Below are 25,139 nucleotides of genomic sequence, written 5' to 3'. Positions count from 1 at the left end.
AGCAGAACTTGAATGTAATTTTACAAAAATCTGTTACTCATTACTTTTTAACAGGTAATTATTCTTGGGGCATCTACCCGGAACTGAATTCCGACACTCCAGTAGAAAACAATCTGCTTCCCAATTCAGTTTATTCTGAATCTCCACCCACCGATGGAAAGATGAAAGTAACTGTAGTACAAATAACAATGGCTTTGGGAAGCCTAAAGAATATTTTCACTCCTCTCCTGTTCCGGGGACTCCTGTCTTTCCTTACCTGGTGGGTTGCTGCTTGTCTCTTTTCTACAAGCCTTTTTGGGCTTTTCTATCACCAGTACCTGACTGTGGCATGAACAGATCAACTGATAAGTACAACGTCAAATTCTAGATACAAACCCAGGTGCCCAAGAGGAGATGAAGATAAAAGAAGAAAGCTATATATGAAGAGAAAACATATCAGATTTTTTAAAAAACTCTTCCTCTGTGTTCTCAGGGTGAATATTCTTAAAATGTTTAAAATTACAACTGGGTTTGTTATTTTTGTTACCGAGATGGTAGGTAACTAATTCAATTACAGTAACGAGACCGACATTATTGTGTGGCAGGTGTTGGTGGCATGTTGAAAAGATACAACCTCCGAGTATCTTGGTTTCCATTGAGAAGATGTCACCCTCAACACTTTGTGTTTTAAGAATCAGCTGTCAGTGACTGAACTGTGGAAGTAGGCACTGGTTATGCTGATGATGGCTGCCTATTCAGTAAAATCTTGAAACTGAGCCATACAATGGAATATGAAAGGGGATTTTAAAAAGTTCTGTTGGATAGCTGTTGATCACTTTTCTCCATGAAAAATGAAATAATCCAACAGGACAACAGAGATACTGTATATTACAGTAAGAAAAGTTGTATAAAATTTAAATTTAACATAAGATAAACGTGTGGACCTGGCAGGTATTGCTGCCTAAATATTATGCAGAAATGCTTGCACAGTGAGAGGGGAATTATTAAAAAAAAAAAAAATAAATAAACAATATATATATATAAATATATATATAATACAGTCCCTGCAGTCATTTTGAAGTAATGGCCATCTGTATTGGTGCTAATATTGATCCACAGATTCCATTTGGATCTTTTAAATTTCTTCTTTTTAGGTAATAGATAAATTCCATTGAATTCACAAAATAATAGATGTAGATTAGTGACACCACTTAAACATTTCAAAACACTTTAATCCTGCTGACTAAGAGTGTATGTATCTGTAATGTACATATAAATATATATTATATATCAAATATATAATATATATGAAGTTACAAAATACGGAACCTTTATTTTAAATTGTTGAATGTATATTACAAGGCCATGGGAGAGGTATACATGTGTATCTAGTTAATTCAAGATCCCATTTGAAATGAAAATTAAATTCGTTGAAAGTTCAGTTGAAAGGGCTATTTGATTTTGGTGCCTCTACAAAGGTACTTAGCTATACTAAAGAACTTAAGCTATTTTGCAAGAAGAGATCAACTTCATCTGTTAACGTTGAAATACCAGCTCTGTCAGATTGTCTCCTTTAGCCAGTGTAATCTGTGTTAACTTGGCCGTATAGTAACAAGTGATATCTCTCAGAAATAATATTTTTCTGTGTAATAAACAGTTATTGTGAGGAGGAGCAAAGCATTAACTTTAAAAGTTTTGCTTCAGTGGAGGGTTAGACCCTACATATCAAAACTGTTGTGAAACAATGAATTACAATGTTTTAGATGTTTTGTGTAATTGGAGAACAAAAATGGGGATTCATATGTAGTAGCTTTTTTAAAATGTTAATATTACACTGCAGAGTTCAGTGCTTTATTTTTTTTAACTAATACTGGCTACTTTTCTGTTACTGTTCTTTTTCTCTTGAATTTGTGCTTTGGCATATAAGCATTTATAAATGGAAAAGCTTAAATATTTAATATGTTGCAAACCTGCCATATGGGAAAGCGAAATGTCCATGAATGCAGAAAATTCAGAATTTAAGCTGGTGATAAATTGTCTTGCTATGTTGAATGCCTTTTAAGTTATTTATTAGTTTATTAAATTGCATTTACTGCTACTAGGAGAAGATTTATGTACACCAGCTAGTACCTACTGCATGCATTTGGGATGTCTTGAAACACCTTGCATGATTCAAACGGTTTCATTGCAGTGTAGTATTTCAGTGCTATTGGTGCTGCAAGCTTTGTTTTTTCACACCGACCTTTCAGAATTAACAGGGACAAAGACTCAACTGTGTGAATTAGCATAAAAAACATTTGACTTCATAGATTCAGGTCTTGAAACGCTCCTAGGAAGTGTCATTCAGATGAATAGAATAACGAATCATAGCACTGGGGAAAGTATTGTATCTGTTAGTTCAAGATATATCATTAATATGAAAATTAGTAAGGTCAGCTTTTTAATTTATAGGTAGGCATCCAATATTGATGTTTTATTCCAGAGAATACTAAAACAATACAGTGCAGTTTGATTCTGATTGTGAACTTGGTCCAAAAAGCTCACTACGTGGATGAGATGTATCCTATTGCTGCAATCTGAATGACAGGAATGAACTTCCAGTACTGGAGGAGACTTAAAAATAATGTTAGATAACAGTTTCCTTTGGCATAGCTACATATTTTCAAAGCGTGTAGTTCGTAAAAGTGAACTGTAATTATATCAGCAGAGCTTTTGTTGAGGAAGCACACTGTCTTACTCTTCAGATGTTGCACAGATCACATGGAAAATATGCACCTGGATGTTGCTAGCATTAGAATCAGCACTTCTGTCCCTTGTTCCACATTTTGTTGTTCTAGAGAACAGGACAACCTTCTGGTCAGCAATCTAATCTGAACAGGAGGTGGTCTTTGGTTTCATTTAATCATTGTGTAAGTCTAGGAGGTTTACTAAAAACTAACATACAGCAATAAACATCTTTGAAACGTGACAGTGAAGCTAGAGGGAGCATATTGCCATAGTTGTGAGCAGTGCATTTTGCAACTACTTGATACATTCAAAAAATGACTTTTAAAGTAAAACAGCAGTCTTGATAGTCCTCACCTCCATGAATGTTATTTGAACCTCCAAGAAGTATCTGCTCACTTGTTCAGGAAGCTCTTTTAAATCAGCAGCTGGCAAATGGTTCCTCCAGTCCCCATACCCGCTCCCTGGAGAGCTTTATCAGCGGCTTGGGGTAAAAAAAGCAGCTTACAGAAATGGAAAAGCAGGTAAAACCTGTCAGAGAGGTTAGTAGTTTTTATTCAGGATTCTTAAATCCTTGCTTTTTCCTCACTGTCTACTACATTTCTGAGAGATTTTAGAAGGAAAGATTCTTTGCACAAAGAGTAAACTTTTTTTTTTCTTCCTTTTTCCTGAATTCAGAACTCCCTTTATCACTCCATTACCATGACTTTTTGGCCTGACACTTCTTTCCATCTGTCCACAGCTTTTTCCTACATTACCCACACAGAAATGATCTAGCTAAATTAGTTAATGTTGTTTGTATTTTGATTTTTTATTCTTTTGGTTTGAAGTTTATTTATCATTGCAGGATAAGTCCCTTTAAATAGTTTAAATAACTCCGAAGTCCAGCTGAAATACAAACAAACTTGCTACCAGTTGGTTAAACACTGCACTTCTGTGATGGAAATCCCTTTAGACAAAGTTAAGATAGTGTTAAATCCAGGTCTTCCAGCAAGATTCAGGGAAACCCAAGTGTAACTCTACTCTATTCCAAGTGAAACTTGCTCTATTTCTAAGATTAGAGAAATTGATTAGGAAGGAGATAGGACTGTAACAAGCCTATTCTTCCACTTTGCAGGTGATGTTCTCAGGCAGCACTTGTCCTCCTTTGATACCTTCTCTTGCTTTGGGATTTTCCAGGTATTGAAGGACGCAAAGTATTTATTTCTTTTTCTCCTTCCTTCATGTTGATTCTCTTCCAAGAGAATCAACAGCTATAGTAATAATGGAGAAACAGGTGTTATCAACACAAGAAATTCTGTGGCAATTGCTCTTTCCCTTCTGTTAGTTGCAAATACTGGAAGACAAGTGAATAGAGATGTATCCTTATCTGGATTGTAAAGTCAAACTCACCAACAAACAAAAGTGCCATCAAGGTACATCAGCACAACAATTAGGTAGCATAATTTCAATGTGCAGAATGGGTAGTAAGTACAGAGGTTTCAAGTAACTTCAATAATTACAAGTTTGTTTACTGTGTTGTGGCTAACTACAGCTAAATGGCAGCAGAGGTCTTGGATTTAGTGCATAGAAAATTTAAAGTATCTTAACACCTATAGGAATCTTACAGAAGGCCCTACAAGGTTAAATGCCCTGTATGTTTTTATTCTTAAAAAAAAAAAAAAAAAAAAAAAAAAAAAAAAAAAAACAACTATTCTTTTGAGCACTAGCTTGTTTTTCATGAGAGATTTTGGATGGTTTTGAAAAGTTATACTTTCAGTTTTGCCATGTGACACAATTTGTGTATGTTAGCCACAAAAAAAATCATCCCACAGATAATTTTGTCCCTACAAAGTAACTAGAATGTTCTGGCTGTGACTGAAGAACTAAGTGCGCAGTAAAAATGGGAAATCATGAAGGGAAGTAAGGCCAGAGGAAATAGGATTTCTCTTGGAGAAATCTTTCTTTTATGGCTAAGCAAAATCTTAGCAGCGGAGGGTGAAAGCAGGTAACTTGGATTTTAAGTGAAATACTAAAAGTAAATGTTTACCGTTATGAGTAAACAAGACTTTTTTCCAGTACCTGCAGCCCAAGTCCTAAATCCCAAATGATAATTAAGAACAATATTTTGACCTCACTATTAGTTGCTCCAAAGAGCATCTAGACAACAAGTATTGAAACCAAATACCTGATCTAGTTGAGCAAGCTGATGCAGAGTAGTCAGTCTGTGCTGCAGAGTGATTTCTTGAAAGGTCTGCCATGCTTTGTGTCTTTGGCAGTGCACGTACTAAAATCAACGGTGTATCTAATTATTGAGGATGTAATCAATACCAGACAGAAGAGTTTTCACTCTGGAAGAGATAGTGAGACCAGCATGTTATTTAAAGGCTGCTGCTATTGAAGTCTGTATATGCTGAACTTTTTCAGGTTTCTCGCTGTGGATTGCCTACAAAGTTACGCTGTGCTGCACACTGTTTTGCATGCCACTCTATTTGTGTTTTTATTACTTTGGTTTCAGTGGCATTTTTAATGGAAATTATTTTTAATCCTGTTACCATGGAACATCTTTTCATTTGTCATTAATACCATTGCCTGCAACTAGAAGTCAAATACTTCTATACTCATTTTTTTTTTTTAAAAACTTGGTGTCCAGGCTGGAGTGCTAACACATACGCAGTTTTATATTGATTTGTAGAATCCACCTGTAAATACCAAACTTTTTTTCACGTTATCACAACATCAATCCAGAATAAGGGAGGAAGTCCAGGTTTGCAGTATTTCAATATATTATCCTTGTGACTCTGCTATTAAAACAAATAAACAAAAAACAACTAGGTTTTACAAGTAGCTTTTTAGAAACTCTTTAGTAGTAGGCCATTTTTATTTATTATGCTTATGAGCTTTTTTTTTTAAACCTGGCTTAAAGTATCTTCTGCTAAAGTCAGCCTTTGTTCTCTTTTCCTTTGCTCACTTACTCTATTCACAAATCAAATTCTGCTTCCCATGTCTATTTTAACGTTCAAGAATGCATATTTAAAGTATTTTTGATAAAAAGCCAGGACAACAAAAAACACTCCAAAAATTTTACTTCATAAAGTACGGTTCACACCCATGTCATGACATGTTAACAGATGCTTTTAGTTTTCCCTGTCTTCAGTCATTCCTTTGTCCTGTTGTTAACACTCTACATGTTCTTAGTCTGTAAGGTTTTCTAGGAAGAATACATGGAGCAATATTTTGTAATAGTGATCTTAGGAAACTTTGTCTGATGTTTCAGTCATTCCATTTATGTGAGCAAATATTAATATAAACATGCTATCAAATTATCTAAGCCTAAAAAATCTCATAGATAAACTTGTTACAGATTGCACAAGGAACATCCTCCAAGTTGTAAATACTTTAAATTAATGTCTCTGTTGCTGGGACCAGACATAAATTCAGTGCTGTTGCTTTGTTAAGAGTCTTTAAGAGAAAAGCACATAATACTGCCTACACTACAACAAACCTCAAAGCAGAGGACTCCCCATCCTTCATTTCAGTATTTGCCAAATGGACGAGGCTCTGGTATTATTTATGTACGTTTTAGCTTCCTACTTCTGCTAAATTACTGATACAAGGTGATTTTTATAGTTAGAGCTTTGTAAGTATTATGATTGGCATGCTTCACACTGAAGGTGGTATTAGATGACAGTTGCATTACATAGACCTCCTGACCAGTGTTGCATCACCTGCGTCAAAAATTATTGCATTTGCTGTGTGCATTAGGGGTTCGTTGGGACTTACGGACAGGAGAGTGCAGCACAAGTTGGAAAAGCTGAAGAGTATTTGAGGTTTTGTTGGCTTTTTTCTTCCTTTCCTTTTCTTTTTTCTTTTTTTTTTTTTTTTTTTTTTTGTTTAAAGTCAGTGTGGATAATACCTAGGTGCAATTATTACAAATAATAAACAGTGTACAGAAATATTGCATTCTTTTTGTGCACCATAGACTGAAGTGCCTAAACATGGGTGGTCTGTAAAAGGCATGCTTAAAATTTGTTGCATCTACTTTTCTGGTTCTTTTGCTAAATAATAGAAGGTCAGCTTTTGGAAAGAAAATGCAAGGACTGTTAGTCCTAAAAAGGGGATATACTATAAAACTATTTCCATAAAGCTTTTGTTATGTAGAATGTCTATGTGTTTGTAAACGTTATTAAACACTGGAGGCAAATAAGATTTTGTAGAAATCTTTTCCATTTGCATTACTTCAGTGATATTCTAACAGCTTTGCCTACTACCTGATGGGTAATGTAACACCCCACTGCCACGTATGCATTATTTTCTTCCTTTTTTATGATTGAAGGAAGGGATGCGTGCTCATCTTTGAAACAGTATAACAAAGTTTTTTTAGTGACACCCTTGATATTACTTATGCCCCAATTCTGCAGCAAACTTTGGCCAGGTAAGTAGTTCTGCCTGAGTTCAGAAAGACTCCACTGAGGTTCGCCACATCCTTGTGGATCTGGGGTGCAGGGAGTACAAGAGAAGCTGCTGCATTGTAACGTGGCTGTCTGGGACCGAGCAAAGAAAATGCACAAGTTACGTGTACCAATTTCATAGAGTGCTTTTGGGGTATAGAGTAGTAAAGTCATCCTTACCTGTAAGGTACTTCCCTGCCTCTGAGCATGGTGAGCACTCAAGGTGAGACAAGACTGGTCATATTCAGCGGGTGGAGGGGGGGGAAGTGAAGGAACAGTAGGTGCCTACCCCTGCGTTGATCATGCACTCTAAATGTGAAGTGCTTGTAAACTGAAATGGTGTTACTGGTTTAAATCTACCAAAGGAAGCCTTCCTCCAAGGAAGCCTTATGAAACCATTTTGAGCTTTTAGCTCTAAAAAGTGGCTTTAGCAACCTATACTGTATGTAGTACACTGTTTGGGAACGCTTCCTCCAGTAAGTGTGCTAAACGCTTCCTTACACTGTGTGTAAGAAATTGTTGCTTATTATTTGACTGTGGAGCATTTACAAAGCTGTCTTTATATAGTCTTGTTTGGTAAGTCTTAGTATGTATGCGGCAGCATTTTATTAATGTCAAAATAGTAAGAATTGGTTTGTCATCTAAAAACCTAAATCCTTTAACATCAATAAATGCTGCTAAGTGAAAAAAGATTATACTTTCTTATTCCCCTAGTCATTCTGGTGAAATGCTACATATTTTTTTTTAGTAATGCACACATTGATAAATTTGTATTTATGAGGTACTAGTGGTAATACCACAGCAAATCTAAGAGGAACTGTGATACCTGCTGTATATCAACTGCCCCATCAACTTGCTTGCATTTGTAAAGCATTGATCCATATGAGACATTTATTGTCTACTACAGTGATGCTGATATAGTATTTTAGTATCCCTACGTGTACTCTGCATGTCTTGCATTTGTGGACTGTAGAAGGATAAATTGTTTTACAATACTTACTCTAGATTTAAAAACCAAATCCATTATTTTATATAGTGTTTCCCACATCCAAACTAGGACAATTTCTAAAGCCAAAGATCAATAAATGTTTATTGTCTTACCAGTGTGTTTTTTTCCTATTTTGATTAATACATCCCATTTGTTATGAACTTGTACAATATCTCCAGGTTTGATGAGAACCATGGTAACCAAACTTTATCCACCCAGTTTTTGTACTAGCCTATATTATCTTTTTTAGAAATACTTGTGTTGATTGTTTCCCCCTCCTTGCTGGGGTACAGCAGAATAATCACTTTTTTTCCAGTATAAATGCAGACTGGGAGTAAATTGCTATTCATATGATTAAGACAAAGAACCACTTACAGATTTTCTAAAACTATTATGGTCTTTTCTATTTGTGCCATCCTAACAGCGCTAAGAAGCAATAGGCCTAAAAAAAAAGTGTTTAGTAACCTTTTTTTAAATGATTTTTGGAATATTTATCTTGGTTATGCATGGCTTTTCTTTCTGGGCATGTACATTGCTACACAGTAGATGGATGAAGCAAAAACTGCTCATGTACAAGCAAAACTGTATTTAAAAAACAAACACAACCACTTGTATTATAAAGGAAAGTCTGGCTGCAGAGAAAGGAAGGTGCCGCACAGTCCCAAGGACAAGCCATAACCTTGCCTATTGAGCAAGGATATTTTTATAGTTTACAAGCATCAAAATGCACGGCAGACTGTGAAAGCTTCTATCCATTTCCCAAAGCCATGTGTCTTATTAGCAATTTTGTAATATTGTCATATTGTCATACCTTACTGCCAGCAGCTTTGGAAAAGAGAAAAATTGGAACAAAATCTTAAACTTTGGGTTGGGAGTGGGGATTGAAAGTGTTTAAGATAATTGAGCTGTGGGACCTCCTCCTGAAAGTGATCAACCCATTACAGATAGTAGGATGAGTTAAAATCACAGTTAAGATAAGGTAATGAGCTGTGGTGGGATTTGTTTATTTGGTTTGGTTTTATTTGCACAAGCTGAGAACAGCACTCTCAGCCACTTGTTTTCTCCATGCAGCCTGAAGCTGTCTGCCTTGAGACTCTGCAGTCCCTTAAGCTTTGCAGTAGAATGGTTGTTTAGTCTGGCATGTATAAACTCAACAGTTTTTATAGTCTGTGATTCTAGTTCAGAGAGTGTATTGATTCTACTTTGCTACTTCAAAGTTCAAGTTAATCAGCGGGTGTCAGTGCAGGGTATGTGATTCTCAAGGTTTATTCCAGGCTAGGTTTCAGTGCCCTATGAAGTTTGTTGTATTTAACCTTTAAAAGGACTGAAATGTCCTTTTGACATGAGCAAAATCAGATTAGATGCTGTAGAGTTAGCAGCCCAAATAATCTGTGTGCTATGACCACGATAAGTGCTCAAGTGCTGTATAGCTCAGGCAGCCAAGCAGTTGTCTGGAAAGTCCTCCCATCCATCGGCTAGACACAGCCCTGGGTCTTGTGAAGGCATGTGCTCTGCTCTTCTAGCTCTTCATCTGCTCGGCAGTAAGAAGCTCTCCAAGTCTTGGCAGCACGTTCCTGCAGCAGGAGGGAACCTGTGGTTTCAAGCATTTGGTGAAGTCCTGCTTTTGAACCCAGAAAGTCTGCAATATATCTGAAAACCAGCTGATCCAAACAGCCTTCAGCAAGGAAAGTGGGCAAAGCTGACTCCTGCTGTAAAGTGCGAGCGAGCATGCATCATGGACTGTTCATCACAGAACAGCTGGGGGACTACACAACTCCATGAACTGGGAGAAATGATCTATGTAGACAAAGGGCAATGGCCGTGACAAGTGTGTCACTAATTGAAATGCTGCAGTCGTGTACAGCATTCATTTTCTGGATGTTATCTGGCAGAGTGGTTGCTAAAGCAGTGTTTCTAAGACATTGTTACCAAGTCACCTTTCCAGAGAAGGAGAGGGCCCTTTCCTTTCCCTGAGTCTCATGTTAATTAATCTATGTCTCATGTTAGAAAGTAATGTATTGTCCTTGCTCTGGAAGTGAGTGAACTCTTCGATATTGTGTGCCACTCAAAGGAACTAAGTGTTTGAAGACATCTCTAAAGCATGGTTTGCTGAGGATTAGTGTTTTTACTTCCTAGCTGTGCAGCATTGGTGGGGAAAGTCTGGGGGACGGGCTTCTCCATTCTTGAAAGGTGGGGCCGCAGACCAGTTCTGTCTGTCTTGACAGCTGAAAGGAAGATAAAACACCCTCCTTGAATTATGAAATTCATGTCACTCTGGATAACAAACACATGCCCAGTATTCTTTGTATCTGTCGACTTCGAGCACACTTTTTTCCATGAGGGTGTAACTCGTGTGGTTTACATCTTTATGGGTATGTATGGTATGAATAGTCCTACACTTGTCAGAAATTAAAAAGAGGTAGGCTCTTAGTTGGGGTTGGATGTAGCTGATCTAGGAGGAGGTAATGGCAAGCTTTGGCCCTGCAATCCTCTCCTCCTTGCCTCAGACGTGCTGTTCCACCCACAAGATGGAGGTGGCTGCGCCAGGTGCGGCCTGCACAAAGATGGAGGGGCCTGGATGGGAAGCGCAGCCTTCAGAGAGGGGAGAGCTCCCTGTGGGATGCAGGAGGAGTCCAAGGGGTTACAACACCTCGCTGTGGAGTAAAAACTCTTTCATCCTAGGGGACAGATGGGAGCCAGAGACTAGAACCTGATGGTAGATAAATTATAACAGTAAACAGTGCTGTTTTAGCAGCATCACTAGTTACATCACGACCGGCAGAGGTCAGTTCTCCACTGGGTTGTCTTTGGACAACCTCTGTGAGCTGCAGTGGGTGAGCAAGTTATTGCTCTCCATGCAGAGATAGCCAACAAAAGTAAAAGAGACAGTTAAAACAATGTTTGGTTTTCTTCTACAGTTTGGGATTGCCACAGTGCATTGGCACTGCTATAGTGCGATTGCTACAGGGCAGAGAGGGGACATGTGGATTTAGTATTACTTTAACACATCTGAAACACAGAATATGTGCAGCCATATGTATATTGCATGCTGTCTCTCTAGTAGGATACTGGTATCTGAGAATAGAAAATGTTTTCTCTGGAGATTCTTCCTCTAAAAGGTGCTGAATCTTCCTGCATGAGAAGAGTGGAGGCAGAACATCTCCTTTACAACATTAAAAGTGTAAGCCTTCGACTCTTGGTTCTGAGGTTCCAATCTTACAACCTGAACTTCTCAGCTAAAAGTAGAGCAGGTGAGTTTCTGATCTTCGAGTGACCAAGGACTGGCACCTAGATTCCAGCTGGATTTTTCTGGGGCTTTCTACATGGCAGACCTCATTAGCAGGACAGGTATTGCTGTTGTGGTCACTGACCTCAAATCTGATCTGGTAACTTAGGTTCCGCTTCTATTAAGTGGAAGTGAGAAACCTGGAGGTGAGAAACATTTGTTTTCCCCTCCTCCCCTCCACCCCCCGGTTTCATTGTTGCTCTTAATAATAATAATTTATTTAATTACTGTATGGCTTATTTGCTTTTTGATGGCTATATTACTGGCTATATTACTGAGACAGTTGTTCCACTGTCAAGAAACTCCACTTTGGATCTGTGCCCTCAAATCTCTCCCTGCAGCCCCATCTTTTCATCAGAACCATGCTCGAGAAACTCAAATATCATGACTTATATTCGTATGTGTATTAGTCATATACATGCATACATGTATGTGTGTGCATGCTTCTATGTATTTATGCATATAAACGTGTATGTACATGGGTATGTACTTTTACATATAGACACCACCCCCATTCTAGACTCCATGTCTTAATAGCAAAATGTTCACAGTAGTCCTTTTGAAACATTTACTTGCTTCATGCTCTTAATCCATATGTTCTATTTTCCTTCAGAAAATCTCATGCTGGATTACCTCACAGACTTTAAAGGCAAGAAAGGTCGCATCTCTTGCTTTCCTCTTCCCTACCAGGCGAGTTATGTCAAGAAAGGACATGAGGCTGGTTTGGTATGATCTGCCCTTGGCAAAGCCATGCTAGCTCCCTTGCAGCTGAACCCTCTCAGGTTGACAATCCATGTGACTCTTTGTGTGTCACCCCACACTTGAAAGTTGTTGCTATATTTCCCTGCCTTCAACCCTATGGAGCTGCTCAGCCTCCATGAGCTTTCTGGAGGAGGCCTAATAGAGGTGATGCTGTGAGCACCCAGGGGAGCTTTTTTGGACTCTCCTGGCTACAACCTGCATGTAACGCCTGCTGGTGTCCCATAGTCTTTATTCTGTGCTCTGGCCTGACACTGTGAAGAATAAACAAAAATGATAAGGAGCAGCCCAGTAGCTTGTTTAATTTCCCTATGAAGCAATATCTACTCTGTCCTGATTTTCTATGTCCCGGGGATACCATTAGCTCTCTCAGTTCTATCCCAGCCTACCTGTTGTAGCTCTTCATGTTTCCTCATTGCCACATGCTGCTGCATGGCTATGTCTGCTTCAAGCCTGGCGATGAATTCCAGCTTTGTGGCTTTCTCTGATTCCTTTTTCCTTTCTGTGGTGCTGTTATTTATCCTCTCTTTACTCCTGCTAGAGAAGGCACTTTTCTTACACATGGAAGAGAAGAGAGCTGCTGCAACATTCAAAACGTCCTGAAGTCATCTTGCAACACAGATTTATCCTTTTGAGAATGTGTGTGAAGTCATGTTGCTGCCTTTTGTAAAACCCTTCAGTCTGTCCATGCCAAAAGTTCCTGATTTTGTCTGTGCAAACAGAAAGCTATTCTAAACTATAGAAGATAAAAGATAAGTTGTCTTATGACAGAACTAATAGTTGCCTTCAGTGATGCTCTTTATTTTTACAAGATTTTGATGAATATAATGTTTTCAATGTGCTCTCCAAAGTAGTTGGCACCATAGAAAAGTTGTAGGTATTTTTCTCTCCATTGCAGACCTGGAGCAGAGAAGGAAGTAGCCCTTGCAAGTCAGAAACTGCCCTGGCAATTGGTGGATTTGCTTAACTAATTCAGTAGCATTCCTGCTTCTTAACGAACAAGTCATGTTACATTAAAATTCCTCCAGAATACTGAGAAATAAATTTTGAACTGGTCAGGGCATGTGCTACTTACATCAAATATCCTTCTATTTTAGTCACTCTATAATTCTGTTTTTACTTCCACTTTATTTCTTTTGATTCAACTGCATAAAAGTGTAAAAGGTTTATTGTTATTATTTTGCAAGCTCTTTGCTGTGAGAGGACGATTACGTCTGAGAAAATGACTACAGTAAGCTTTTCTCACACAAATGTTTTGTATACTTAATACAAAAAAAAAATAAAAATGTCAAAATGTTGAAATAAATTTTGCCTGATAGTGCTTATGTGTTTCAAAGCATGTTCTGCTGTAGTTGAAAGTGCTACTGGTAGAGACTGAACATATTTATTTACTGGTGGTTTCATCATTCTGTATTCAGATACAAGTGGCATGTGGCAGCACCAGCGTGAAAATACTGGATTTTAGAAGCAGCACCAGGGAAGCATATTTTGATTGCTGTAAGTGAAACATAAGAAAATCAAAGCCTGAAGAATACAAATTAATTGAGGAACGGGTAAATTGCTGATGAAGTGAAGAGGATGGGGATGGTGGGCTGAAATCTAGCCACATGCTGGAGCATCTCCATGGGCAAAGACAGCTCCTCAGCCTTTTTTTTTTTTTTCTTTTTTTTTTTTTTTTTTTCCTGCAAATCCTTGCTGGTGTGAGCAACAGTCAAAACACCTCTTCTCAGGAGGCAGCCCCCAGAGCTGACATCACACTGTAGCGAGACATGCAGCTTGCTTCATGGTTTGGGATTACAAAGAAAGGCCTCTGGAAAAGTAATACAGAAGTTGCATGTACAAGAGTAATATCCTGGTTTAATTTTGTGTCTGTAAGTGACCTTCTGTCTCAGAGGAGTTTTCCTAGCTGGTCATGTGTAATAATTTACATCTATGTACGTATTTATCTTCACCACCATTTCATCTCCAGGATTAGCAACGAGGCAATGAATTTGACACTTACAGTGTAGTGGTCACCTACAGCAGGAAAGGGAGCATGGAGGCAAATTTAACCTCATGCAATTTAACAGGGAGAAGGGCAGAGTCCTGTGTTTGGTTATGAACAACCCCAGGCACCAGGGGACACCCCATTGAAGGGCAGCTCTGCAGAAAAGGACCTGGGGTCCTGCTAGACACCAGGCTGGACAGGAACCAGCAATACTGCTGTTGCACATGAAAAATCCTTTCTATGCAAATGACTTTTCCTTTAGAAAATTTTAAAATAATTAACATGCTTTAATATACTTCTATCATGGCATTCAATTAAAAAAAAAAAAAAAAGTTTTAAAATAAAGTTTCCATTGCTGTGAATGGAAAATAAAGTTTCCATTCACAATTAATCTGAATTAGCAATGTCAATAGTATTTTTTAGTGGGCAAATATTAGACCACTGCATAGCTAGAAGACAGAGATGCACAGAGCAAAGCTGTCAAAGCTGCCTACCTCGGGAGAAGCCTGTAAATCTGTGTTGAGGCCCAGTCACAATTTGCAATACTTTTAAACCTGGGTATATACCCAGATCATAATGTGGGAGATCAGACACAGATCGGTCCTATGTTCAGGCATGGCAGTGTCAGACCCATTCCAGCTTCCTGCTCCAATTCTCCCCAAGGTGACTTCCAAGGCTGCTAAGACCAAAATCCACCCCCTTATCTCAGGCTGGACACTGCCCCAAGGACGAGGAACAGCCCAAGAGATGCCAGATTCCCCCCCCCCCACACACACCTCATGGTCAAGATGGGGGTGGTGGCATGAAATCCCCCACGTCTGTGTCAGAGTTACTTTGGTTGTCCTGATTCCTGGAGCAGCTGCCTGTCTCAGCACTGTTTCTAAACTCTTGGGACACCTGATGAATGTTATTTGCTCAGTCATGCACCTGTTTTTCTCTTAGGCAGTCTCCTGCAGGATTCCTGTTCTGGTCGTGCTTCTTCCCATGGTTTTCTTGTGCTCTGAGTGAATTAGCACCGACAGCATGCTCTGGCACCAGCTTCCTGCATTTCACTGATAAAAAAAAATGTAGCTCTACACACTAGGCAGATGGGAGGTTTGTGAGCAGACCAGGTGTCAGTGTTTTTTCAGTCCTTGCTGACTCAAAAGGAATGGATTTTGGTTAATTTCAAAAGGAAACTTGAATTGAAACCTTTATTAGTTATTATGATTTAGTGATGGGTTTATCATGTCATTTGATGTAAAATATAGTCCCCATGTTACTGTGAAATGCTGGCTTCAAACTCACTGTAGATAACAAGGGTGATCCCATTAGAAACTGATCTGCACCACATGGAGCAGTTCCCCAGGGGTCTGAGCCCTCCCTGGGTTCATGGTGTGCCCTCTGAGCTGCTGCACCCATTTAGTTTGTAGCTGGCCCACTGTGCTCGTTTGGAAAGGAAAAAAGAAAATAAAAATCTCTGCTTCCAGTCCTAGCAGGGTGCTCAGTTCTCCTCGCAGCGATCCCTGTTGCTTCGGATCTTTTAGGCATGAGGGTGCCTGGGTACCACATTGTGCTGCTGCATTATAACAAGCCTTGGCGGGATGTCTCTCTTCAGAGGCATGAGAAGTTTTTGCAGTAACAGCGTATGCAGAAGTGCAGACACTTGGCAACATCTGCTTGTGCTTCAGCAGCGAGCAGCCCAAGAAAAAGCCTGCTCTAATAAAGAATAATAGCCAAAAATGTCAAACTGCTCAGGGGGCTAAAATATACTTCAGTCACATTCACACCTCTGGAAAAAAAAAAAAAAAAAAAAAAAAAAAAAAAAAAAGTTAGTTTAGTTTAGTTTTGTTTATTCTATTTTAGTTTACTATTTTTTTTTTTTCTTAATAAGAGTTTTGTATTTACATAATTATACTTTTTAACTGAGGTTGAAAATATTTTCACGTCTTTCATGCCATTATGAAATTTCCTTGCCCACACACTGATTTTCTTTAGGCTTAGTAGCTAAGCTGAGATATCAACTATTCACACAACCTGCTAGTTGTGAAGAGCTGACCTAGACAATTCAATACTGCTCTCTGCTGTGTGGTGCAAGTTATTGGAAAAAATGTTAAAATTAGCATATTTAGCATATACACCTTTCAGTACCTGACACAACATGCTTCAAAGTGTGCATCTTCTCCTGACCATTAAACACTATCGTTATGTCTGGAGACATCTCTGGAGATTGTTAAGCCCCTTCATGGATATATTTGTGTTCGTGGGGTGCATATTCAACAAAGAAAGTCTATAATAGCTTAATCAACCTTGCCAAAGATAACTGTGAATTTCTTTTAATCCACACATTTTTTTGAACATTGATTGCATAGGAATCTGAAAAAGCATTTTTTTTCCTCGCATCCTTATGACCTTCTTTTTATTATTATTATTATTATTTTTTGCACTTGGTGAATAACAAAAATGACAAGGGAAAAATACAGAACAATTTTACACCTGAGATTGAAGGAGCTGATTACCATCATTTTGATGATGTGCCTTTTATACATCTGCGGTGGTTAAGAAAGACTTCGCGGTTTGGAGCATGAGCACTTTGAAGCGATTCAAAATTATTGAAGAGCTGCAAATTTTATAAAGTGCTTCAATTTGTTAGTGACTCAAGCGGCATTGTAGGGAGTTCTGTGGGGCTTTTAGCGGCGTCGTATGCACAACCTATAAATCTCCCTGTAATCTTCCCTCACTTTCTCTTTTCCTCCCTCTCTGTGTGTTTCTCGTATGGCTCCCCCTGTTCATGCCAACATTTTTTTTTTTTCTGTGGGAGAGGCTGCTGCTCATGGCCACAATACCCCTTTCTGTGCAAAAAGAGGCTGCACTTCACTCTCACATGCTCTAAGACCAAGCAGTTTGCATAACTGACAGAAAAGAGGTTTACTAATGGAGAAAAGCATCCTAGCACATGTGAAAGGAAAAAAAAGAAAAAAGAAAGGATAAATAAATAAATAAATAAAAGTCCCTGCTAAGTTTTTACTTTCTTACTAACTCTTATGGTCATGAAATTACTTTCTTTTTTGAAGTGGTATTAGGTATTCCAAAGAAGCTGTCTCCTTACATGATGGCATGATTTGGTTATTCAGAGTGTAAATCACAGCTTTTTGTACATGCTTTCCTTCATCATTCTTTTTTTTTTTTTTTTTTTTCTTTTCCTTTTTTTTCCCCACTCCTTAGTTTGCAGAGCAGCATGAGAATGGTTCAACTTGCTTACCAATCCCAGTTGCTCATCCTAGACAGCCACTAGGTCTGGAAAGTAGTCGTTTTACAATACAAAGTTTCTCCCTTAAAATAATGAGGAACATTCACATATTGCATCAATAGTGTGCCTCCTCTTCCATATTACACACAGTCAAATTTCCTGGCAAATTTACACTAAGTTTTCTGCAAAAGCTTGATTATTTTTTCAGCACTGCACGTTGGGAATGACCTGTGTCTTCACTCTCACCTGTTGCTTTTGACTTCTGAAATCCAGTTAGATGTGATTGGACATAAATTGCATTTTGTCTTCTGAATGAGTATAACTTGTCTGGATTCCCCTGGTAAAACAATTTTGTATATGTCTCTCTGGGGATGTGTACTCATGTCCTTGGGGACTGGCTGGAAGCAAGCACCCCAAAACTGATCATAGAATCATAGAATATCCCAAGTTGGAAGGGACCAGTAAAGATCATCGAGTCCAACTCCTGGCACTGCACAGGTCTACCCAAAAGTTTAGACCATGTGCCTAAGAGCACAGTCCAAATGCTTCCTAAATTCAGACAGGCTTGGTGCAGTGACTACTTCACTGGGAGCCTGTTCCTGTGCGTGACCACCCTCTTGATGGGAACTTCCTGATGGGAACTTCACCACCACCGTCCCAATGGGAACTTTCAGCTGAGGGGAAAAGTAAGTTGCAATCTGAGCCAATATTCAGATAAAATTTATATTGGGATTTGCCCAGTTCTATCCAAGATAATGAGTCTATAGGGATTTCACTTACTAAGAACACATTAATGAATTAACACAGGACTACAGATTTGCCATACTCTGTACAGTTATGATACTGAAATAATAGCAATAAAGCAGTGGCAGTCTGTTTTTATTTGTAATCTTTGAGATTTCTGATCTTGCTAGCACTAACTAGGATCAGAGTTTGAATTAAAAGTTGCAATAAGCCAGCCACAGTCATGCCAACCCTGTTGACTGTAAATGATGAAGAATCCTGCTCTGGCTGCCCTTGAGCTTCCTCCTGCCTTCAACGAGTCCGAGCAACCCCTCTTCTTCAGGGCCACCCCAAAGCCTCCAACAGCACAGCTTTACAGACAGCTTGTATTGTGACCTCCCGAGCTTTTACTCTGTCACTTGTCCTCTCTTTCTGCCAACATTATTTTCCACTTCAGTCTTCTCTGGGTTGTCTGTGTGGCTCCTCACGACGACAGATATCTCGTAGCACTTTGTAGCCATAACTTTCACTCTATGCTCCTACTTCAGAAATTAGCAGCTTCAGTTGTGGTCACCTGGGACCTGCCTGTCTGCTCTAGCGATGTCTCCACCACGCTTGTTCCTGCCTTTCCAAGCTCCTGGTCAGTAGCCTCTGACTCTCTTAGCTCTGCAGGTTATGGCTGTTCCTGTTACTGGTGGAGGCCAAGGGAGGAGCAGGGGGAAGACTTCAGCACTTCCAAAGTGCTATAGCCCAGAGGAGGTAGAAAGGAGTTAACCCTTTTTCTCACTGCAGGACTGGCAACAGTATAGTTAGCTAATGGCACAGAAAGGGGGAAAAAATGCAGCAAAATCATGTTTATAGCAAAAAGCGCAGGCAGTATTTGCACCCAGGCTGTTACAGCTGCTCTTGCTTTTTTCATGGTGCCTGAAAAACCTCGTGCTGAGGCCTCACACCACCAAGCTGTGGGACTGCAGTGCAAGCTCCGACCTGGGCCTGGCACCACGGGCCTCCAGGTCAGTTTGCTAGCAAGGTACACGTAAAAGAAAAACACAGGCAGGGGAGGAATACACTGAGAAGTGAGGTTTTGGGGTATTTGTTGCAACATCTCCGGAAAGCCTTCTGGAAACCTTGCCCTGCCCCTTGAACATGTTGCACCAATTAATCAGTCCATTCCCTGGGATGTTTTGGGATGTAGTGCTCAGGCAAGGCCTTTGATAAGACCCTGTGTGAAGGGATGGAGTAGGAAATGTGATCCTCTGCAGTGTTTTGGATGTGTCAAGGATGAAGGGCTTGGGAGGATTCAGGCTTGAGCAAGGCCTGCCTGTGGCCTGGCTCCAAAACACTGCCGGGAGGGCAGTGCTGCCCCGACGCCTGCAAGGAACTGCAACAAGGGCTGCTCGTGTGCTTTAAGTTAAGTGTAATTAACTATGATTAATTAAAACGTCTTAATTGAGCATAATTGGGTATGCTCAGTTAACAAGCTGAAGATGCCTTCGCATCAGACTAACCAGAGGTGTTTTGGGAGAAGCAACTAATTAAGGTCCCTGCTTCTCTGTGCGTGTAATCAGGTTTTTAACCAGATCATTTCAAGGAAGGTCCGACTTACTACAGTGGATGCTCTGGGGGATGTTCTGAGTTGTATCATTTCAGCGTGCTGCTAATCCTTAGTGGCTTTCAGTTTTAGGAAATGATGCCCCTAGACTCTAAATGAACTCTGTAGTGACTGAACTAAACAGCTGTTAATAAATAATAATAAACAGGAAAGAGGAGGACATCAGCCTTTTGTTTCCTGCAGCTGATGGCTACAGGGCTAACCCCAGAAATAGGTCATTTGTCATTAAAATTTGGACTTTCTTAGCTGCCTGGGATGTTTGCTGTTAGTGAATCAGTGGCATTGCCTTTTTTAGGTGTCATCACAGCATCACGGCATCACAGCAGGGCACATGGGGGTTGCAAAGGACTGCAGCCATCAAATGAGGAGCCGAGGAGTCGTGTATTTGTGGGACCTGAAGTTGAGGGACCTTTGAAGCTTCAGCGCTCTTCATTGTTATCCCAGTGCCTTTCCTGGGAATGGATGGTAATGAGGAATGAGGAAGTAAGAGGAGCATTTGCTGTGTTTGTCAGCTTGCAGAAGTTTACTGTTAGTAAACAGTCCTGCATAAAAGACAAGAGCCCTATGGGGGGAAAAGTAAAAAATAATAATAAAAAAAAGTAATAATATGAATTCATTATTTGAACAAGTGTATCTTACAATTTTTTTTTTCCCCTCCTCTATGGCCTTTTGGAAGGCTGAAAATGCTGGCTTTTTTGGAAGGTGTGGATGTGGAAAATGTGAAGGTTTGTTTGCCATTGTAAATAATAACAATTAGTAGCAAATAGCTGTAATTAAGAGAGAGCTAATAAGCTCATATATATGGGAAGCATTAAGCCTGATTGCACTTGCTGGAAATGTTCCCACTCTCCAGCGTTCCACAAGGCATATGAGGAGGGCAAAGAGTCTGGAAAGAAAATAGAAAGGGTTTAGCCTTCAGTACTTCTAGGAAGCTTTTCATTTGAATAAAATCAGTTTCTTAGCAAATTGCTTTTGGGGCAGGTGAGGAGAGGGGCAGCACCGCCACTTGCCTGCCACAAACATGGACCTGTCTGATGCAGAAGGATTGTGGCATGGACAAACCCACTGTTACCCTTGGAGCTTTCCTGAAGTCATCCAAAATTTCCATCAGACCTTCAGCACTCATTCTAATGTTCCACCTGAGTTACGGCAGGAGCCAGCCTCCCTGCCAAGATATTTTGGGTCAAACAGGCTCCTGCGGACATGCAGCAGAGGTTCAGAATATCGCCAAAGAGGAGCCCTCCCTCCTTTGTGATGGTGTTCTGGGGTTTGTTTTTAATATGTTGTGATTTAATGCATGTTTTGTAAGAGTATGTGTGATTTGCATGGAACCGAAGAAGGGTTGACTTTTTTTCTGGCTTTATATGAATGCTGGTTTTATTTTTGGGGGGAAGAGGGAGGAAGATAGCTTTGGCTGCAAACTTTTCCTCTCAAACATGATATTGGTTAGAACAATGAACACAAACTCCTGCGTATTTTAGCACAATCAGGTTGATACTATTATTATTATTACTGCTACTACTATTATTACTAGCAGTATTACTATTATTACTAGTAATATTATTACTATGGTAAAAAATTCTTCCTAAGATTATTGCTCAAAGTGATGAAAAGACAGTTTCTATTAGTTTTGGAGACTACTGACACCTGCAAAGACACATCTCACATAGTCCTTGGTTGCTTAATTGATGAAACGAAGCCTTTCTTCTCAAGAGCAGATTACCAATTAATGAAAGGTGTTAGTGCACTCGACTCCAGCAGCCACACATCCCCTGAACCTTTTCGAGCCATAGCTGGGAGGAGGAGCTGTCAGGACAGACCTTTCCCATGAACTTCCAGGCTGCACTTTTACCAAAACAAAAGTCTCCGGAGGCCTGGTGGCAGCAGCTGCTTCCAGCCCACACAGTGCCCAGTGCTGTGCAAAGCAGCGTGCCCCGGTGCTGCTGTACCTGCACAAAGCACAGCGTGCAGGCAGGGTGTTCGCAGGCAGGCTTGTTTTATCTTCCTTGGCAAACACAGCAGGCACGAGCTGGCTTGGAAGCTCTGTCTGCTCTGGCTGAAGTGGAAGAGCTACAGCTGAAAAAATCACTGCAGGCATTTATTAATCTAACTCGGCGCATTTTGCCATGCCATACAAAACTCACACAAAGACCCAAAGAGTTGCAGGATTCCACACGGTCAGCAGTCTGCAAGCACATCTATTCTGCAAAAGCAAAGCTATGATCCTCGTCATGAATTTCCTCATAAGGACATTTTCCTGAAGACTGCAATAAGGTTACTTTGAAACTGAGTTTTGCTGAAAACAATACTGTGTTTATTCTGTGAGGAAGACGCTGAAACATTTTTCTTTGGCATCTTCCCAAAAATCTTTGGAACTCTCAGTTCTAAAATACTCTACATGTAAAATGTTGTAATTTGATATAAAGTGAAAGCAAATTGGAAAAGTATTTTAAAATTACGATGTAATTATATTGTTCCATAACTGAAAGAGATTACAGAAAGCAAAGAACAGGTCAGTTCATGAAAAAAACATATTCCATAAGCAATAAATAAATAAATAAATAAATAAAAAGGAGAAAGTGCCTTTAACATCCATAGCATCCACATTTCATTTTGAATTGAATATAAAATTAATGGTAATGGGAGAAGAATACAGGGTTTTGTGTCATTATTTGTCTCACTGAAGGAACTTATTTTTATAAGGCATCCTTTTAGTAGAAAGCTCCCTTTTTAACAACAATGAAGCAAACATGGGAACAACTGTGGTCTACGCACCATCCTGAACTACTGAACAGAAAGCATTAGTAAGCATGAGTAACCCAAACGTGGTTTAGGATGGATGAGCAGTACGTGCAGCAGAGCAGAACCCTGTGCTGGGGGTCACAGCTGCTAGTATTAAATTATTCAGGCAGTGTAGCATGACTTTTTGTACCCCAAACTATTTTAATCCAATTGTGTAAAAATCCTTCTTCAGAGTAAAACATAAGTAATTGTAATTGTATTTACAACCATTAAAGTGCCTATCTCACCTTAAAATAAGTTCCACTTGCAGCTCAGACAGCTTCAAGTGGCTTTGCCAGAGGAGCAAAAAGCCTGTTAGACCAGAGCAGTGGCTGCGGTTTTATTGCAGCAGGGCTGGGAAGTCCTTCCCTTCCCTTCCCTTCCCTTCCCTTCCCTTCCCTTCCCTTCCCTTCCCTTCCCTTCCCTTCCCTTCCCTTCCCTTCCCTTCCCTTCCCTTCCCTTCCCTTCCCTTCCCTTCCCTTCCCTTCCCTTCCCTTCCCTTCCCTTCCCTTCCCTTCCCTTCCCTTCCCTTCCCTTCCCTTCCCTTCCCTTCCCTTCCCTTCCCTTCCCTTCCCTTCCCTTCCCTTCCCTTCCCTTCCCTTCCCTTCCCTTCCCTTCCCTTCCCTTCCCTTCCCTTCCCTTCCCTTCCCTTCCCTTCCCTTCCCTTCCCTTCCCTTCCCTTCCCTTCCCTTCCCTTCCCTTCCCTTCCCTTCCCTTCCCTTCCCTTCCCTTCCCTTCCCTTCCCTTCCCTTCCCTTCCCTTCCCTTCCCTTCTTTCCACACTGTTACTTTTATAATGAAATAATACTTAACTGAACATATATTAATGTCATATGTAATTAACATATTACTACTTCTTTGAGACTGTCCAATGTGGGCTGATGGAACATACTTTTGATGCATGAGATGTACGATCATACCAGTCATCCCACTGATTCTGGCTTTTTTTTTTTTTTTTTGGTCAGGATTTTGGCAACATTTGGCAATAGACATTATATTTTTATGTTCTCAGGAGTGAACAATTATCTTCACCGAAACGTGAAAGTGTGGGAGTGGAGGTTACCAACTAAATTATTAAGGCCATTGCCCTGGTATTGAACCACACTTAATTTGGTGTAATTCCATGCACGCAGCTATCAAGCCCCACATCAGCTGGGCTGTTTCGTGTTCCCTCCACAACTCCCATAAGACAGGCCTTCCAGAAGATGACGTCCGTGAATATCTTCATAACTCTGGACTAAGGTTATTCATGCTTGGTTTATATCCATTATCTTCTGTGCAGAATATGTTATTTCACTTGCCTCATTTTCTTCACCTCTTCTTTCCCACCTTGCCTACATATTCCCAGGGGAAATCGGATTCTCCCAGGGTGATACTTTTGGTAGGCCACCTTTGGAGACAGTCCCTCTGGACTTTTATACACTCGTCTCTTCTGGAAGCAGCATGTGAGATGCATGAGACAAACCAGCAGCAAAGGTAAAGCATTTCTGTCTAATACATGCACTGCAGATCTTCTGAGGCTTGCACAGTTATAAAAATCTGTGATGGTGTAAAGCCTCAGCATGACAGACTTGACTCTCCATGATAGCTCTGCAGAAAATCGAATTAGATTTCAATGTTTTATGAAATTCAGTGTCTTAGGGTTCTCAGATAGCAGCGAGAATACCTGAACCAGGGAGAAATAATGTTACGAAGAGAAGCCACTTTATTAAGTGAATTGTCATTTCATGTTTGGAATTATAGAGAGAGCAAACACGACACTGGATTTTTAAGCTTTTACTTCCAAGCTGCAGTAAACCTGCAAGACTTATTCACAGCAGCAAAATAATGACATCTCAAGGTTTATGCGCAGCATTAGCAAGCAAGGAAGGTCTCAGAAGTAGGTTGACTCAGCAGTACCTGACCAGACTGCTGGCTGAGCTGAGGAAATATCATTGCCATCAGGAATTAAATGCAGAGGCTCCTTCAGCTTGTGTAAATTTCTCTGTGCCATTTGAAAAAGGTACTTGGAGAAAAAGTAGTCTGGTTTTTAATTTCAGTGTTATACTCACTTGTTTAAGTACATCTCTGGTTTGTGTTGTCAAACGTGAACAGGCTTCCCAAGTGAATAACTTAAAAAATAATTGAAATTCCTCTCTTTAATGTCAGCTCGAGGATGTGGATATCAATGCCTACAAGTTCATCTTTCCAGCATTAGAACATTTTCAGCAGTTATTAAAACCATGCCCCTTCGTGTTAACTTCTAAATGCACAACCTCTTTATTGTATCCAGATCCAACAAGATGGATGTGGAGGTGATGTTCCCATCCTGTTATTTTCCAGTCTGGTTCCAGTTCTGATATTGAAAAGGAGTAGTTCTCCATGTGCAGAAGAAAAAGAAGACAAGATCCACAGGGGACTTTTGGCATGTTTGCAGCCACTTCATGCAGCTTTCTTTATTCTGTGACAACTGAAGTGAGGGCCTGTGGGAAATGGCTGAGGTTTGTTCGCTATCCTCACCTTCAGAAGTAGATTTTTCATGGCTGGAGGCAGATCACCTTGCCGTACCTCACACTCCAAGCCCCTGTTATTGCCAACCTTCCTCTGCGTGCTCTCTCCCATGATGGATGCTGCCAAGATCTCTGCTCTCAGTGTGTAGGCAA

At 40.0% G+C, this 25,139-nt stretch overlaps 1 protein-coding gene across 4 annotated transcripts in view; it reads left to right on the top strand.

Moving 5' to 3' along the window:
* TMEM161B (transmembrane protein 161B) overlaps positions 1 to 8,233 on the top strand; it is a 42,568-nt gene extending 34,335 nt beyond the window's left edge. For all 4 annotated transcript variants that reach the window (XM_084503020.1, XM_084503019.1, XM_084503017.1 and 1 more), the window contains one exon: positions 55 to 8,233. In XM_084503020.1, coding sequence (XP_084359146.1) covers positions 55 to 332 — 278 coding nt within the window. In that variant the 3' untranslated portion in view covers positions 333 to 8,233. The remainder of the gene's footprint in view (positions 1 to 54) is intronic.
* The last annotated feature ends 16,906 nt before the right edge of the window (positions 8,234 to 25,139 follow it).

This window comes from Aythya ferina, assembly GCF_964211825.1.
Source record: "Aythya ferina genome assembly, chromosome: Z".
NCBI lineage: Eukaryota > Metazoa > Chordata > Aves > Anseriformes > Anatidae > Aythya > Aythya ferina.
Note: the sequence above shows the minus strand (reverse complement) of the source record. Positions and strands in the feature narration are given on the sequence as shown.